The sequence below is a fragment of the Amphiprion ocellaris genome, chromosome 1, assembly GCF_022539595.1.
Source record: "Amphiprion ocellaris isolate individual 3 ecotype Okinawa chromosome 1, ASM2253959v1, whole genome shotgun sequence".
Classification (NCBI taxonomy): domain Eukaryota; kingdom Metazoa; phylum Chordata; class Actinopteri; family Pomacentridae; genus Amphiprion; species Amphiprion ocellaris.
This window is the reverse complement of record NC_072766.1, coordinates 7,496,747-7,512,122: the sequence shown is the minus strand read 5'-3', so window position 1 is coordinate 7,512,122 and position 15,376 is coordinate 7,496,747. Positions and strand designations below refer to the sequence as shown.

The following is a 15,376-nucleotide window of genomic DNA, read 5'->3' as shown; positions in this document are numbered from 1 at the left end:
TCTTTCTATGTTCTTGGTTTGATTGTGGACAGATTTACTAAGAACTCATTTCAGAAAACTGCTTTCCAGATAAAGTCTACTAGAGGTTGAAGGCATTTATCAAACTAATGTTACCTTCTGATCTCCACAAACTTTACTGTTCAGTGAAGAGAATCAAAGTTTGTTCATGATTTCTAAAAAACCCACAGGTGAAAGTCTGAGAAGAACTCAGATGGATGGTCTAAATGTGAAATCAAGACTCATGGTCACAAGTTTTAAGGCTTCTGTTAACTAGAAAGTTCAAACTAATAGAGAAGTACTGAGAAACTTTTAAGATTTCAGTCCTCAGACTGTCTGAAGGTTCAAACGAACAGAGAACTACTCAGGAACTTAGAAGATATCAGTCCTTGGACTGTGTGAAGGTTCAAACTAACAGAGAACTACTCAGGAACTTAGAAGATATCAGTCCTTGGACTGTCTGAAGGTTCAAACTAACAGAGAACTACTGTGGGAGCCCTCAGACTGTGTGAAAGCTCAGGTCCTGAGGACTCGGGAGGTGTGGAGGCTTTGGAAAGTCTTGGAACTGAGGGTTCCACCCTCCAGCACAAAGGCTGAAGTCCAACCTCCTGAGAAAAACGGTCGAGTCGAGACTCAAGTTAAAAAAAAACTCGAAAACGACAAAAAATAGATGATAAATGCGCAAAAAAAAGAAGAATTAGTATCTGAGCTAGTAGCTCAGGGGGATAAGAAGAGAGCCTAGAGACTGGAAGGTCGCAGGTTCAAGACCCGCCACCGGCCTTTTTCTTTCTTTGTCTTAGTCAGGATTTTCAAAAACTTTAAGAAGTGTCTGGTCTTGAACCAGCGACCTGCAGCTCCATAGGCAAATCCTTAACTCACTGAGCTACAGATCAGATGAAAAGACATAAATTCGTCGTCCCTTTGGCATCGTAGTTCCTGAAGTGACCACATGGGTGGAGCCAAGGCGGAGTCTAGGTGGAGTCAGGGCGGAGAGTAGGCGGGGAGGTGGGTGGCGGCCTCCCCCCTCTACTCCCCCACCTCTCCCCACCACCCACCACACCTTCCCCCGCCCGACGAGTTTTTCGAGTCTCCACGAGTTCTTCGAGTCTCCACAGGTTTTCCCGAGTTTCTGGAGTTTCCACCAGGTCGGAGGCAGAACAAGTTGTCATGAAGAGGTGTTGAAGTCGGCCAGGATGGACTGACTTTTTACAGCGACTAGAAGGAAGACCACTAGAAGAGCAGGTCTTTAACCACCATCATAAAATCCATGGAATCGCTCCAGAGAAATGAAGGGAGGTCAACTTTTATCAACCTCCATCCAGATGTTCAACTTCATATCTTTACTTGGACATTTTTAGCACCACAAACCTTTAGTATCACACTTTATTATCATTTATTAGGACTTTAATGGAATCCACCAGCAGATTTGGTTTTTGTTGACAAACTTTATTTGTCGTCGTGGGACTGCAGTATTTAAAACTGTTCCTTCTATTTGACCTCATGTTTATTAGTTTTAGTGGAGAAAGTTATTTTAATTATCGATTAATCTCTTAAAAACCAAATAATAATTTGGGTTATTCAAGAGCTTTAAATTTCTTTGTCATATTTTAAGTATGACAAAAAAATATAAAGCGTCTTGAGACAATTTGACCTGTAATTGGCATTATATAAATAAAATTGAATTAAAATTGTATGTATCTTGTAATGTTGGAGTAATTCAGCCATATATGTTGGAAAACACATTTTCTTTGTCCATTAATCTGTCGTTTTCTCCAGTAATTCATTTCTTGTTTTGGTTTATAAAATGTCAAACCCAAATATATTCAGTTTACTGTCATAAAAACCAAAAAGATTTACATTCATGATGCAGGAATCAGGCAGTTTTCCACTTTTTATCTTAGTTTAGTCAGAAAGATAGTTGATCATGTGTGAATTGTTGCAGCTTGTGAGCCGTAGAAGGTTTTAATCTTTGGGGCCGAGTGTCAAAAAACATTTAGAAACCAACATCAACAAAGCACTCAACAAAGGGAAATCCAACTTTTGCATGACAATGTCTAATTAAAGGACATCAATTTCCAATGTGAATGTGTGATATTCATCCTCTGGAGCTTTCTCTTCACATTGTCTTCCACCTGGACTGGTTTTGTCGGGAGCATATGCAACAAACATTTGAAAAACTGCACTTTAACATCAATGAATGACACTGAAGTGTAATCTCTATGAGACTGAGTCTGGATGTGCTGCTCTGTCATTAACTCCTAAGTTTAGGGAAAGTTAAAACAAAAGAGGACAGTTCAGAGAAGACTTGAGAATGAGCTTATTTTGAACAAACATCTCAGACTTTCTGAGCTTCAGCACCTCTAGCAAGATAATTTAACAACAAGCAACTCAAGAGATCCAGAAGTTGGCGAGAGATAGCTTTAGCTGAACCAAAGAACATGTGGGATGCTAACCTAGCAAACATTTCAGACTTTTCTATGTGAATTCTGGGAAATAATTTACTATTTAATGACAGAGCTACACATCTTAACTCAGTCATGAAAACAGACTCTAATTCAGTGTCATCCATCCATATTAAAGTGCAGTTACCCAAAATGTTTGTTGCATGAGCTCCAACAAAACCTGTCCAGGTAGAAGGCCACTTTGACAAACAGGAAGTGGAAGATTCCAAGCAGATTCATAGAAGGGGGAACCGGACTGTACTAAGTGTCGTCGAGTATAGAGGGGTATTTTGTGGGTTTTTACGGCTGATAATGATTATTAGTGAGACATTTGGAGTAGATATTCATTTGCAGTAAATCAAAGTATTTAAAACCTTGGAGTTAAACTTAGAAGAACACAAACTCTAACAGAAAACTTTGTTGATACATTTTTGTTTTGTTTACAGATGTTAAGTTAAAGGAGTTTTATTCCTGACGTATAACCAATCAAATCACTCCAGAAGACAGAGCGACCACAGGTAGATAAAGGTTCAGAGCCAAAGTAGCACCATTTTTAAATGTATTTATTACCGTAAATCAGTAAAAAATAAAATACTGATAATCAGTAAATCAGTCAGCCCACAATTACTACAATTCTACAATGTATGTCTCTTTCCTTTGACTTGTTATTTGTACAATATACAATGTATATGATGGTGTTTTTTCATAGCAAAGGCTATACTATGATGTTTTCTAAGAGACATACGATGCTACTCTGCCTGTTCTGGCCCTGGGATGCTGCACTCCTCCTCTGTTGTTTTCTGGATTGTACTCAGCTGCATGCCTTCGTCCACCCGGCCTCCGTTGACTCGTCCCGCCTGCCGTCTCTGGAGCTGAAGCTGGATTGGAACAGACCAAAGTACAGTCCAATCACGATGCCAGCTGCCTCTCAAAAGGCTCCTTCATCTGGCAGGTGGCGGCACTTCTTCTGAGGGGAAGCTGAGCTGGCCCGGCAGAACTTTGGAGATGTGTTCCAGTGGTTGGTGGATGTGTGGGGAGATAGAGAGGGACCTTTGAATTGTTCAGAAAGGAAAACAGGGAACCCATTGGTCGTTTTAGTTTAGGCTGCTACTGCAGTGTGGTTTTGAGTTTTAAGAGGTGAACAGGAAGGGGTTTTTTTCGTATTGATTATCTTTTACTTTGTTCCTGGTTGGAATGCCCATCAATGTCAACATGAAGTTCACTTTTAGTTCTGTTTATTTTTATATTACTAACACCCATTTGTTTTTAACCCCCTCACATGTTGTGTTGTTGTAAACTTACTCTTTCAAATAAATTCTCATCTAACCCTCTGGAAACCAGCATTTGGACTGTTTTTGTGTTGCTCCTCACCTACTGACAGCTGTCGACTAAAGGCTACACTGTGACGTTTTTAGAGCGACATGCTATACTATGATGTTTGTTGGGCGACACACTATACTATAGGCTTTTTTAATTGACATATTACTGTGACTTTTTTTTGTTTTTTTAGCAACATATAAGAATTCGAACAGTTTTAAAAGTTACTCTACTTTTACTTGTGCAATGAAATTATTATTCTATGGCATTTTTTAGATGACATATTATACTCGGATGTTTTCTTGAATTACATATTATTTTGACAATATATTGCACTATGACATTTTTTGAACCACATATCATACATGACAATTTTAGGCAACATCCTATCATTTTGCGCTTTTTGAACCACATAATAATCTATAGGGTTTTCTTGCCAACATGCTGTACTATGAACTACAGGCCATACTATGTTATTCTTGAGTAAAGCATACTATACTTTGACATTTTCTGAACTACATCCTATACTATGGCGTTATACACAGAGTGCTTTGGTTACATGTTGATTTATAATCTAGAATTTTTTCTGTTTTGTTTTTTGACGGGATTACCACAGACCTGACTGTGAACACCGTCGACACCCACCTCAGGGAGACGCTGCCTAAGATCTCAAGGCTGCTTGGTCGTGGTCTTTCTGGCACGTACTCTTCCAAGATGAACCGGGAAGTTTAACACTGATGGAATGACACCAGGTCTAAGCCGACAAACTTCCAATTCCTCCTCAACCCATAGTCTCTGGGAAACCTACATGGAGTAAGAAAAGTAGACAGAGAAGTAATTAAGTCTGTACACAACATATTAAAAAGAAATCATGCTAATAAATTAAGTACAAAGAACCGAATTCACCAATATACTGGAGACCAGAGCTATTTAATTTGATAAGTATAACCTTGTTTAGTAACATTTCAATTATTTGAGAGCAGTCCTAAAGAACTGCCTGTAATCCCAATCATAAAATGGGTTTGGAGGAAGAACATAGATGGTAATCTGGATATACATGAGTTAGGCTTTATAACTACTATTGGTAGTATTGGTGGTAGTAATAGCAATGTGACTACTCACTACTGCTGCTGATACTGGCACTGCTACTACAACTTGTAATACTATTACAAATGCTGATACTACTTCTACGACTCTAACAGCTATTTTATACTACTGCTGCTTGTACTTTTAGTATTACTACTACTGCTTGTACAACTATACTACAGCTACTATTAATCATCTGGTATTTGGTTGTCAAGCTGCTAGCTCGCCTTAGCGTTTTGCTAGTGGCTAACTAGTTAGCTCTCATAGACTGGAAGCTCTCAACAAGATTTCATAATGAAAAAAGAGCCAAAAACTATTCTTACCTATGAAAAGTCATTCCAAGTTTCCTTGTCTCAATCGCACGACGTAGTGTGTAACTGTATGCAGCACAGTGAGCCGGCATACTTGTTTCCGTTTTCACGCCGTCTACACTGAAACGTTTCCCCCACTAGCTTAGCCTCGCTGTAGCACGCAGCTCAAAGGGGCGTGTCCTATCTACTCATTCATATCTATGAGAACAACGGTGGCTGCACATAAGGCCGCCGGACGTTGATTAGCTGCGTAAACACCGTTATGTACAGTCTATGGTAAATACGTATGTGAATCGCATCATTGGCTGCAGCAGCCAGTCACCGGTCACTCACTGACTCACACTGAAAAATAGCACAGAATGAATTGTTACGTGTTTATTTTATTTACAATCTAGGTTGGATTTTTTTTTTTTTTTTTTGTGCACAGCGCAGATTTTCTGTGCGCGGAGACCGTGGCAGCAGTGCGCAATTGCGCACGCGCGCAGCGTAGAGGGAACAGTGGTCCCAAGTTCTTAAGATTTTGCACCTTTTTATGTTTTCTGCTTGTTGTTTCTCGGCAACTGTTCATAATTTTTTTTTTTTTTTTTTTCCAGACAGCATGTTCAGTTGACACCTCAGCAGTGCATCAAATAACATTTTCATAAACGTTAAACTCCTGCACACACATTTCAAGCTTATTTATGATCACTTATTCTCACACCTGATCCCAGTACTCAGCTCATGGTGAATAAATCCAGCAGTGAAGTGCGAAAAATTTGGATTTCAGGTCAAATTCGCAGACACCTGTGACAGCTGAGATAAATTCAACTGATACAGAATGCGGGACTTAGAAATTTACATACTATGTATAAATAAGGGATCTTACACATTGTAATAAACGTTTGTCAAAAGGAAAGATTGAAAATGATTCCTGAAATAGGAAAACATTGTACTGGAGAAACTAAACTTCACCTCAGTAGGAGAGTAAGTTGTGAAAGGAGAAGTGACAGAGTGATGAAAAAAGAAGATGAGTGAAGAGGAAAGCCAGGGAGGGATGAGAGGATTTATTGTGAAACCTGTGCTCTAGTCCTGTCTGATAATCTGGAAGCAGTGGGTGGGTAGACAGCAGGAAAACACTATATTGATGGTGCTGTTTACACCAGACTTGAACACAGAGAAGGAGAGAGTGAGACTTCGCAGGCTGCTGGTGTGTCTGTGTATGAGTGTCCCATTAGGCCGGGCCTTCAGCAACCATTAATATCTGAAAACACACTTCAAAAAATGTAAAAACTACCTATGGGGCAGCAGGGTGTCTCAGGTTGGCGCTCGTTGACGCTGACTGCTCTCGTTCTGTCTGAAAATGAAAAATGAAATAAATTAATAATAGAAATGAAGAACAGTCATAAATAAATGCAGATTCTTAACCTCCCTGTTGGATCCGAGCCATGAATGTTCAGTCAAATACATCAGGTATCATCCATAATGTCTGTATTTTTACACGGTGCAGGTCAACAGCAGTACTTGACCTGAACTCCACCTTTTGGTATCAGTACTACTTGACTTCGTACTTGAGTTTGTAGCAGTAATTACGTGTATATTGCATGTACTCTGCTGTGCATAGCAGACAGATAAGTGTTTGGCTTGTGTAGGAGGAGTTTAACTAAAGGTTCACACAATGCTACAGACCTTAAAAGGTCCATATTATGGAAATCTAGCTGTTCACTGTTTTCAATGTGCCCCTAGTGTGTCGAGAGACCCACAATATACAAGAAAAATACATCCCTGTGTTTCTTGGCTTACTTCATAGATCAGCAGCCCTTTTGTATTTAAAACCACAGACGTTGAAACAGGCCATTTAGAACCGGTGTAACAGGCCAGATTAACCCTCCGGCCAAAATATGCTCCAGGTATAACCGAGTATACTTTGGCCAGGAGGGGTATACTCTGGCCTGGGATGTTTCTTCATGCTCACATCTTATTTTCGTTGGCTTGCATTCTAAAATGGTTTGATTAGGATCAAATACAAAGTACAATTAAGGTGGTAGGGAGTCACTATTTGGTTATCAAGCAAAGTACCAGATAATACATTATGTATCTGTCAGTGGTGCTAAGTTTAAAGTTATATAAAGTTATTGGAGTCCACCCAGTGATAGTTGAGGTATTTCATTTATAATCTGACCTCTTGACTGTCAGTAGGATTCAACTTCTAGTGACCATGATAGTACAAATGTACAGTTCAGACTATGTCATCTAGGTCATGATAATCATAAAAGAGAAGTTGCCTTTTACAGAAGCTCTTAGGATTACCTGGATGACTGATAATCTCCAGACACATTGCTTTGCATTATGGGATGAAAGTCCGTCAAATTGTGCAGAAATATGACAGGCAAAACATAAAAAAATACAAAAGAGAAGTCCAACAGAATTCAAATTACTGCTCTTAAGATATTACTAAGATGAGTGAGGATGTTCTTCAGCTTGTGTTGCTAGATTAAGAGTCAGAGGATCATCAAAATGACTCGTATAAATGTTTCTACAAAACTTTAATAAATGAGATACTTCAGTCTGCAGGGTCAATGGGTGTACGAACTGAATCTGAAATTTGGGAATTTGGGAATGAAGCAAGCAAAGGAGGGGGGAAATGAAACATAAACTTCACTAAAATCATTAAAAATTCACTGTCTAAAATTTACCATTTACACATCACAAAATACATAAAAAAATTCCTGCCAGGCTAAAATAATACATTCAATGCAACATTAATGTAGTAATAAGCCTCCTTCAGTGAAAAATGACCTCACTCATATTTTAGAACAATTTATCTCCGTGACTCATTCAAAGGCACATCCTGTATCCTGAGTTAAGGTTCTGAACAGTCCTCACCATGAAAAACTTAAAGAATGATACAAAGCGTTGTCTGCTGCTGCACTCTGATGATTAAAGCTCCTGTCTAAGTTGAGGCTAAACGTTAGCTGCTGTCAAGGTCACAGTAATAATTTTGAGTGAAACAGAAACCTCAACGGGAATATGAAATTAATCTCTGTATACATTTAAGCAGTGCTCAGCATTATTCTCCTTAGAAGGTCCCAGGAGCGCTTCTCCAGCCTGCAAGATAAAACACTCCAAAGACAGCGGTTCATACTATCTGAAGCTATACCTCTGAGTAATTTTGAAGACACTAAAGTGTATTGTAATTGGACCCACTGTAGCACAGAGAAACTACTGCAATGAGAGCAGTTAAAAATACCTGATTTCGCCTCTTTTAAAATGCAGAATTCATTAATATTGCCATTTATTTCTTAGCCTCTGTGTGGGAAGCGATCACTGTCTCACTACAGTCCAGGCTTTTCAACACCCAATTACCTGTAATGAAAAATGCCAAAGGTAGAGTTTTTATAAAGAATAACTGCACTTTGAATACCTGTCACAAAATGAAACATTAAATCATTGTGAATTTCCTAATGTAATGTGACTTTCAGCATTTCACATATTAGCCAGGGATTAGTCACCCTTTTAAGGTTTTAGAAGCTTTTGTGGTAAGATAGATAGTGCACAATATGGTTAGTCATTTTGATCTCTAAATAGTCTGGGGAAAAAATATTTCTATCATGCTCTGTATTTTGTTGTTGGCTTTGTTATTTGGTTTGCTTGTCATTCTTTATAAAAGAAGGCAACTTTTTTCAAGTATGTGTAATAAAATGACTACTTACATTGTTCCAATGATGGTCTCCAGTGATGGTTTGTTGGCTGTTTTCACATGTGTAGACAGAGCTGCACATTTGATGGCTAAACACAATGAATGTTAACATCAGAAATAAAGACAGCAGGAAATATGAACAGTAAAGACAAGAAAATAAAAAACAGAAAATAAATAGGAAGCACAAGCTTATATTTTGTATCCAGGTGTCAAGGAAGACCAAATGTTGGCTTATGATAGGCAGTCCAAGAGTGCAATTATTCCATACATGATGACCAACACCTCAAAATGCACATAAAGAGTGGTTGCATAAAACCCATGATTTATTCATTCAGCCTTGTTTATAATAATTGAAATATACATTGCCTGGCCAAAAAAGTCGCCACCTGGATTTTACTATAGGCAAATATGTAAGAGCCTTCCATTGGATAATTACTGCAGTGATGAATAGGTTTCAGCTGCAACAACTTATTTAACCCTAGCTGATGCAATGAGGAGCTTCTCATTTCTTAAACAACCATGTAGGCAGACATATTCTGTGGTCATGGAAATTATGTTAATCTGTCTCAGGAGTGTGAAATTATTGGCCTGCAGCAAGAAAAGAAAACACTTAGGAGATTTCTGAAACTACTAAAATCATGTTCCAAAGTGATGTGCACATCAGGGTAAGAAGAGAGGCAGATGAAGTGATGCACTCATCATGGCTAGTGTCTACCAGCCTGTGGGGGTTAGAGTTATGATCTGGGGTTGGTCAGGTTCAGCAACGTTATGTTCCCAAAGAATCAGCTGACTACCTGCATATGCTGAATGACCAAGTCTTTCTATCAATGGAGTTTTTCTTACCTGATGGCACGGGTATGTTTCAAGATGACGATTCCAGGATTCATGGGGCTCACATTGAGAATGAGTGGATCAGGGAGCATGAGACGTCATTTTCACACATGGATTGGCCTCCATTAGCCTCTCAGCCTCATTGAGAATCTTTGGGATGTGCTGGAGAAGACTTTGCGCAGCTGTCCAACTCTCCCATCATCAATATAAGATCTGTGTGAAAAATAAATGCATCTCTGGACAGAAATAAAGGCTGTGATATTGCATAAGCTTATCAAAATGATGCCACAGCAAATGAGAGCCATACTCAGATTAGTAATGTGTGACTTTTTTCTTAGTCAGGCAACGTATATTTCTGTAGAAATCTCACATAAAGTTTTCTTGTCATATCACTCTTCAAACAGTAGCTGACAGCATCCAGGCAACATCTCTGCAGTAATAAGGCAATGACAATGAGTCACTTGAAGATGTAGATGAAGTATTTGGTAGAAAAGCATGAGACAGGCACATCCAAATGGCAGACCTCAGTCCGACTGGTATGCAGCTGCCTACAGTGAAGGACCTCCAGGAATGTTGCCGTCTTATTCAATGTATAGAAATCGTGAGACCAACGTCATTATGCATACATTGGTTGTAAAAGAATTGTGAGGTCAGAGCTCAGCTTTATTTCAAAGATCTCAATTTTCTGCTGAATCCATGTTCCATCTTGCACCTGCAATCATGACTGCTCACCAAAGCGTGAGATCACAGACTCAAGGTGTCGATGTGAAGGCACAATGTTGCAGACTGAAGAGACTGAAATCACAAATACGATTAGACAAAAAAACTGAACAAAACTGCATCACTTGTCACTGATATGAAAAAAAGCTAGCCAAACATCATCAGAAACTGCTGTATAATCTTTTATTATTTTATTAAAAAGTATTAACATGTGATCTCATATATATTAAAGAATCGGTTGGAACAGAAATATACACCATTTGCAGATTAATCATCAGAAGTTTTGTTTTTAAAGTCAAACTTGAGTTGCAGTGAGAACTCACTGCTTCCAAGAAAAAGAAATGATTGATACTGGACGAGAAAAGAATATCATTTTAAAGTCAGTAGAAAATATGAAACCTTGGATTACATGTCCTAGCAAGCCTGGGGAGAGCTGTGAATCCTGAAGAAAAGGTCAAGGGATGCTTCTTGGTAGAAATATGTGTGAGCTACTGCGTTTGCTGGTTGAAGCCAGTGTGAGCTACAACAGGTGCAAAATAAAATGTATCGATGACAACCTGAAACGTCTGGATGCTGCTGGTAAACAGGCTTAAAGTTATTTCATAGAGTTATTACAATGAAGAGAAATTCAAGTACAAACTAATACGAACATTGGTTGGATTAAATGGAAAACTACTCACATAGCCATCTAAGAAACTGCTGACATATGGGAACATAATGTTGCTGTTAAAAATAGGTCCAACGGAGCAACAAATACAAGCAGGCAGAAAACAAGACAGGCTATAAACAAGACAAAGAACACTTTACTTGAAGGTTAGACAGTAATAATTACTGCAAGGGAAAACACTTTGCACAGGGTTAGCAGGTCAGAATTGAACCAAGAGTTAGTCTGGTAACTTTCAATGATGTCTAATATGAACAGTTTGGATGATTATTTTACTGTTGGCCTTCTTTTTCACAACGCTTACTAACCTGGGGGTTGTGTTCACAAACCATCTGTTTTATTGCTTGTTTTTGTTGCAACATCTCACCTTTTTTTTTTCAATGTTGTTGCATTCCAGTATCCTAGCAATCACTTCAGTGGAACACTTTAATATAACAGACTGAATTGAAGACCTAAACTATAAAAATTAAACCCTGGGTGTAATAAAAAGTAGTTTTTCGTCACAGACCATTATGGAAAAAAAGAGAGCCACATGTGCTACATGGATTTCTTTGTCAAATTACACATTTACCTTCCAAAGAGTATATTCGAAAGCGCACGTTTTTCAAGGCTGACACATTGCAGTGCCTGCAGGATTACATCTCTGCGGATGTGGGTGAAGTATCACTTATACCGCCACCATTCTCAGCATCTGGCCTCTTTCCTCCCTCTTCTGGGTAACTGCCTCACTATGTAGCAATAATAATCACATAAGACATCAAATTGAACTCCTTCCTTTAAGTACAAGAGAACCAGTAGAACCTGGCATCTATATTTGCCTCAGGGCACCTTTGTCTCTGTATCTGCTGCCTGTCATCTAGTTAGAGAAGGAACACTATTCTTTAGTGGTGTCATTAACACAGTTGTTCAAATGACAATAACACTGAGTTCGAGGGTGGCAACCTGCAATATAATTGGTTTGGGGGATGCAGTCGTGACTTGTTAAGAAGTTAGACAACTGCATTATGGTTGTTAAGCGGTGACTACTGTTGTTTGGGAAGCTAAGCCAAAAACAAAAGCCACAACAGAACATATTAAATTCAATATAAGAAATGAGGAATATAATGAATCACATTTAGAAACCTCGAGTATGTGGGTGAAAAAGCTCCAAGCGATTCAAACAACCTTGACTGCATATTATGATAAGAGTCTAACCTGGTGTATTAAAGGTGAAAATGACTAATGACAACCATTACTGTGCAAGCTTTAGCACAACTGCAATGTGAGGAAGGTCGCAGGCTTTTAAATTGGGATCATATATGATCAAACATCGTACCTGAGGAAATTGCACCTTGGGCTGGAAAATAAAAAGCTGCAGCTGAAAAAAAAGGATCTGAGGTGAAGCTAAAAATGAAATCTAATTTGCATGTTGCTCGGTTCCATATTAAGGTGAGCAGAACCCTAAATGGTCACGGGTTGCACACAGTTAAGTAACTACAAATTAATTGTTATATGAGTTCATAAATTAAAAGGAGAACTCTGTGACTCTGGAAGTTAGCAGGCACAAGACTTACTACCACTGTCTTCTCTCAACCATCTCCTCTCTCTCTCCCATACTTTTTGCTTCTGTGCAAGAGCTTAAACCAATATTTTTTTTGTTTCTTAGTTGACACACTGAACAAACAACTAGCAGACTATGAGAAGATTTTCACTGAATTGGATTGGAATCACTGACTTTACCTCAAAGGTAACATTGTCTTAGTAATTATGCTTACATTATCACAGTTTTTGTTAAACTATAAATTTCAAATCTTTCTGTACACTTGAACACATATAGAAAAACTAAATGGGATTTCTCATTTACACTGCGATCTATTTACAGTAGCAGCTTTAATGTTTTTCTTGCTTACTTCGGCGGCATGTATACATATGCAAAGAAATGCTGAATACAAGCAGCTATATTTGGATACAAAGAGTACGTTTTAGCTACTGCAGCTTCTAAAAAGATACTTTTTTTCTTTAGCTCTACAAATAGTTCCCCAGCAAACCAATTTCCAGTATCAGTATGAGTACTATTCTCACTCAGCCACTGACCAGACATGCATGGCATATGTGAAACAAATCATGTTACTTTAGTCTGCACAGAAACCTGTCAGCAACACACCAGCAGTACGCACTCAGGTAGCAGGTAGGAGCAATTGGATTCTTCCTCACTAGTGGCTCCAGGAGCTATCAGCTCCTATCCAGGCCTATGAAGGCAGAGGAGGATTGAGTTTGAAAGATGATAATAGAGTCCTGAGGAAACTAATCTATTTCTAAGGAAGAAAGGGGTATGAATTCACTCACCTGCCCCCCCACCACTTTCACCCGCCCACCCCTTTGCTTTCACCATTTCACTCAGGAGCAACATTACAGGTCAATTTCCAATTCAATGGATTCCAGACAGCAAGGCAGTTACTGCCATTGAGAAGCTTGTGTTCTGCTTCATTATTAGCAAAATGTACTGTATAACATACAGTACATACCTAATTGTTTACTGTAGGTTTTCTATAGTGATTTGAAGCACAACTGAAGCACCCTTGTTTAAAAAAAAGATCTGTGCTGGTTTATATGTGGGAGAGATTCCAATAATGGTATAAGAATAACAGACCATTATAATTAGGCCTTGTAGAAATACTGTAACTGCCAGAGCTGTGGAGACCAACTAACAGGAGTACTACCTGTAATGTATATTGTGATGTGCAGATTCAGATTTAAAAAATCATATCTTCAATATGCAGACAAACAATGAAAGTAACACCAGACTTTTACAAGATATGCTGTAGTTATTTTTGACCTTGTTTGTTTTAAATAAGCCATTGTTAGTGTTAACGAATGCCACCTAACTGATAAGAAAAAAAAATCAATTCATGTTTGCACAGCTGAACCTTATGTCATCTTACATGACTCACAAAGTCTTGCAACTTCCACGCGATCCTTAGTGTTCACTCCTACTGTGTCCTGCACTGTGTGGAAGTGTTGGTCCATGATATACTGGAGCCTGTTACCATCCACTGGCCCTTTCACATCTGGATAAATAAGTTTGAAATCAAGTCTAAAAGTTTCCCGCTGCAGAAAAGGCAGCTGTTACAAGGCCTGGAGCATATGTAAACACGGCAATACCAGGGCCCAGATGGTTCCTGTCAGTCTGAGGCTCCTGGATCTGCCCTCTATTTCTGAATCCTTGGCAGGTGGATGATGATAATGATGATGATGTTTGTGATCACCGGTCACATCTGGACTCACTGAGGAGAGAGCAGAAACCAACATGCCAGTCAGAAGGATGCACATTATCAAAATAGCAGCATGGAAGATGTACTGCTGTTTGCCATGTCAATTTGAAAAGGGCAAGACTGATGGATTTTCCAATTCTAACGGAAACACATATATATAATATATATACAGTATATAACTGCATTGTAAGGTACTATACTTTTCAACGAATGGTACCGAAATAGTGAATTTGTTGGGGCTATTTTCAGAAGTGCATTAACACATGTTGGGCTTTCTGAGTAGTGATGGCAGCAACATGTGGGACTGAGTTCATATCAATAAAGAAACATGCAGTATGGTTCAAGTGTTTCAATAGCTTTTGGAGCCCTGTTGCACAGAGATGTTTTGGACTGTAGTTTCACACAAAATACCTAAAGCTGAATGGATTTACTGTTGAAAAATATGTTCACACCATCTGTAATCTGACAGCAATCATCAACCCCACACTGATATTTTAAGGTATTTATCCTACATTTTACTGTGAGAGGTTTATTACATTTAAAGAAGAGGAAACAGATAATATACATCATGAATACAGCACCAGCTGAAGCACCTTTCTCGGTTCTTAACAGGTATTAACAGTGTTGCGATAGAAAAGGTCATTTGTAGTCAGTTGTAAAAGTCAAGGTTACAAACTGAATCAAGTGGAGGACAAACCACTCTATCAACTCCAAGTAGCTGCAAGATTTATAACATTCTCTAAACATCTTGAAGTAACTCCTACGTTTAGGGGATTTTTATTTTGTTGTGTTTTTTCTTCCTCCTGATAATTATACCTGCAGAATTAATGCTTCACACATCTTTCACAGCTGCAGTACATTAGTGCTCCAAGTACACTATTAATGGAGTCTGTTACTTTTCCACTGCCTTATTCATAGTGAGCTGATGAAACTACTGAGCACCTTCAGACTCCATCTCATCCCTCCTGAGGTGCAGCAAAGAACATCTCAGGTGCTGCTTTATGTCAGCAGCCATCACAGTGTTTATACTGAGGTGTTAAAGGCTGAAAGCGTACATGAGAATTATAAACGATCACAGCAAA

The 15,376-nt window shown here is 38.7% G+C and overlaps 1 protein-coding gene and 1 long non-coding RNA gene across 3 annotated transcripts in view; both read right to left on the bottom strand.

Annotated features, from left to right (window-relative positions):
• Nucleotides 1-2,984: 2,984 nt before the first annotated feature.
• LOC129347566 (uncharacterized) lies at nt 2,985-5,195 on the bottom strand. 2 transcript variants are annotated; one of them, XR_008599733.1, is made up of 3 exons: nt 5,165-5,195; nt 4,401-4,550; nt 2,985-3,488 (listed from the first exon to the last, which is right to left on the bottom strand). It is a non-coding gene; the product is annotated as an uncharacterized LOC129347566 (long non-coding RNA). The 2 variants fall into 2 exon arrangements; XR_008599732.1 differs by lacking the exon at nt 5,165-5,195 and having other exon boundaries at nt 4,401-5,156.
• Nucleotides 5,196-10,548: 5,353 nt separating this feature from the next.
• Nucleotides 10,549-15,376, bottom strand: part of gpc5a (glypican 5a) — a 142,347-nt gene continuing 137,519 nt past the window's right edge. Inside the window, exon 9 of the mRNA XM_023277040.3 lies at nt 10,549-14,306. Within this exon, the coding sequence (XP_023132808.1) occupies nt 14,149-14,306 (158 nt within the window). The 3' untranslated portion in view covers nt 10,549-14,148. The remainder of the gene's footprint in view (nt 14,307-15,376) is intronic.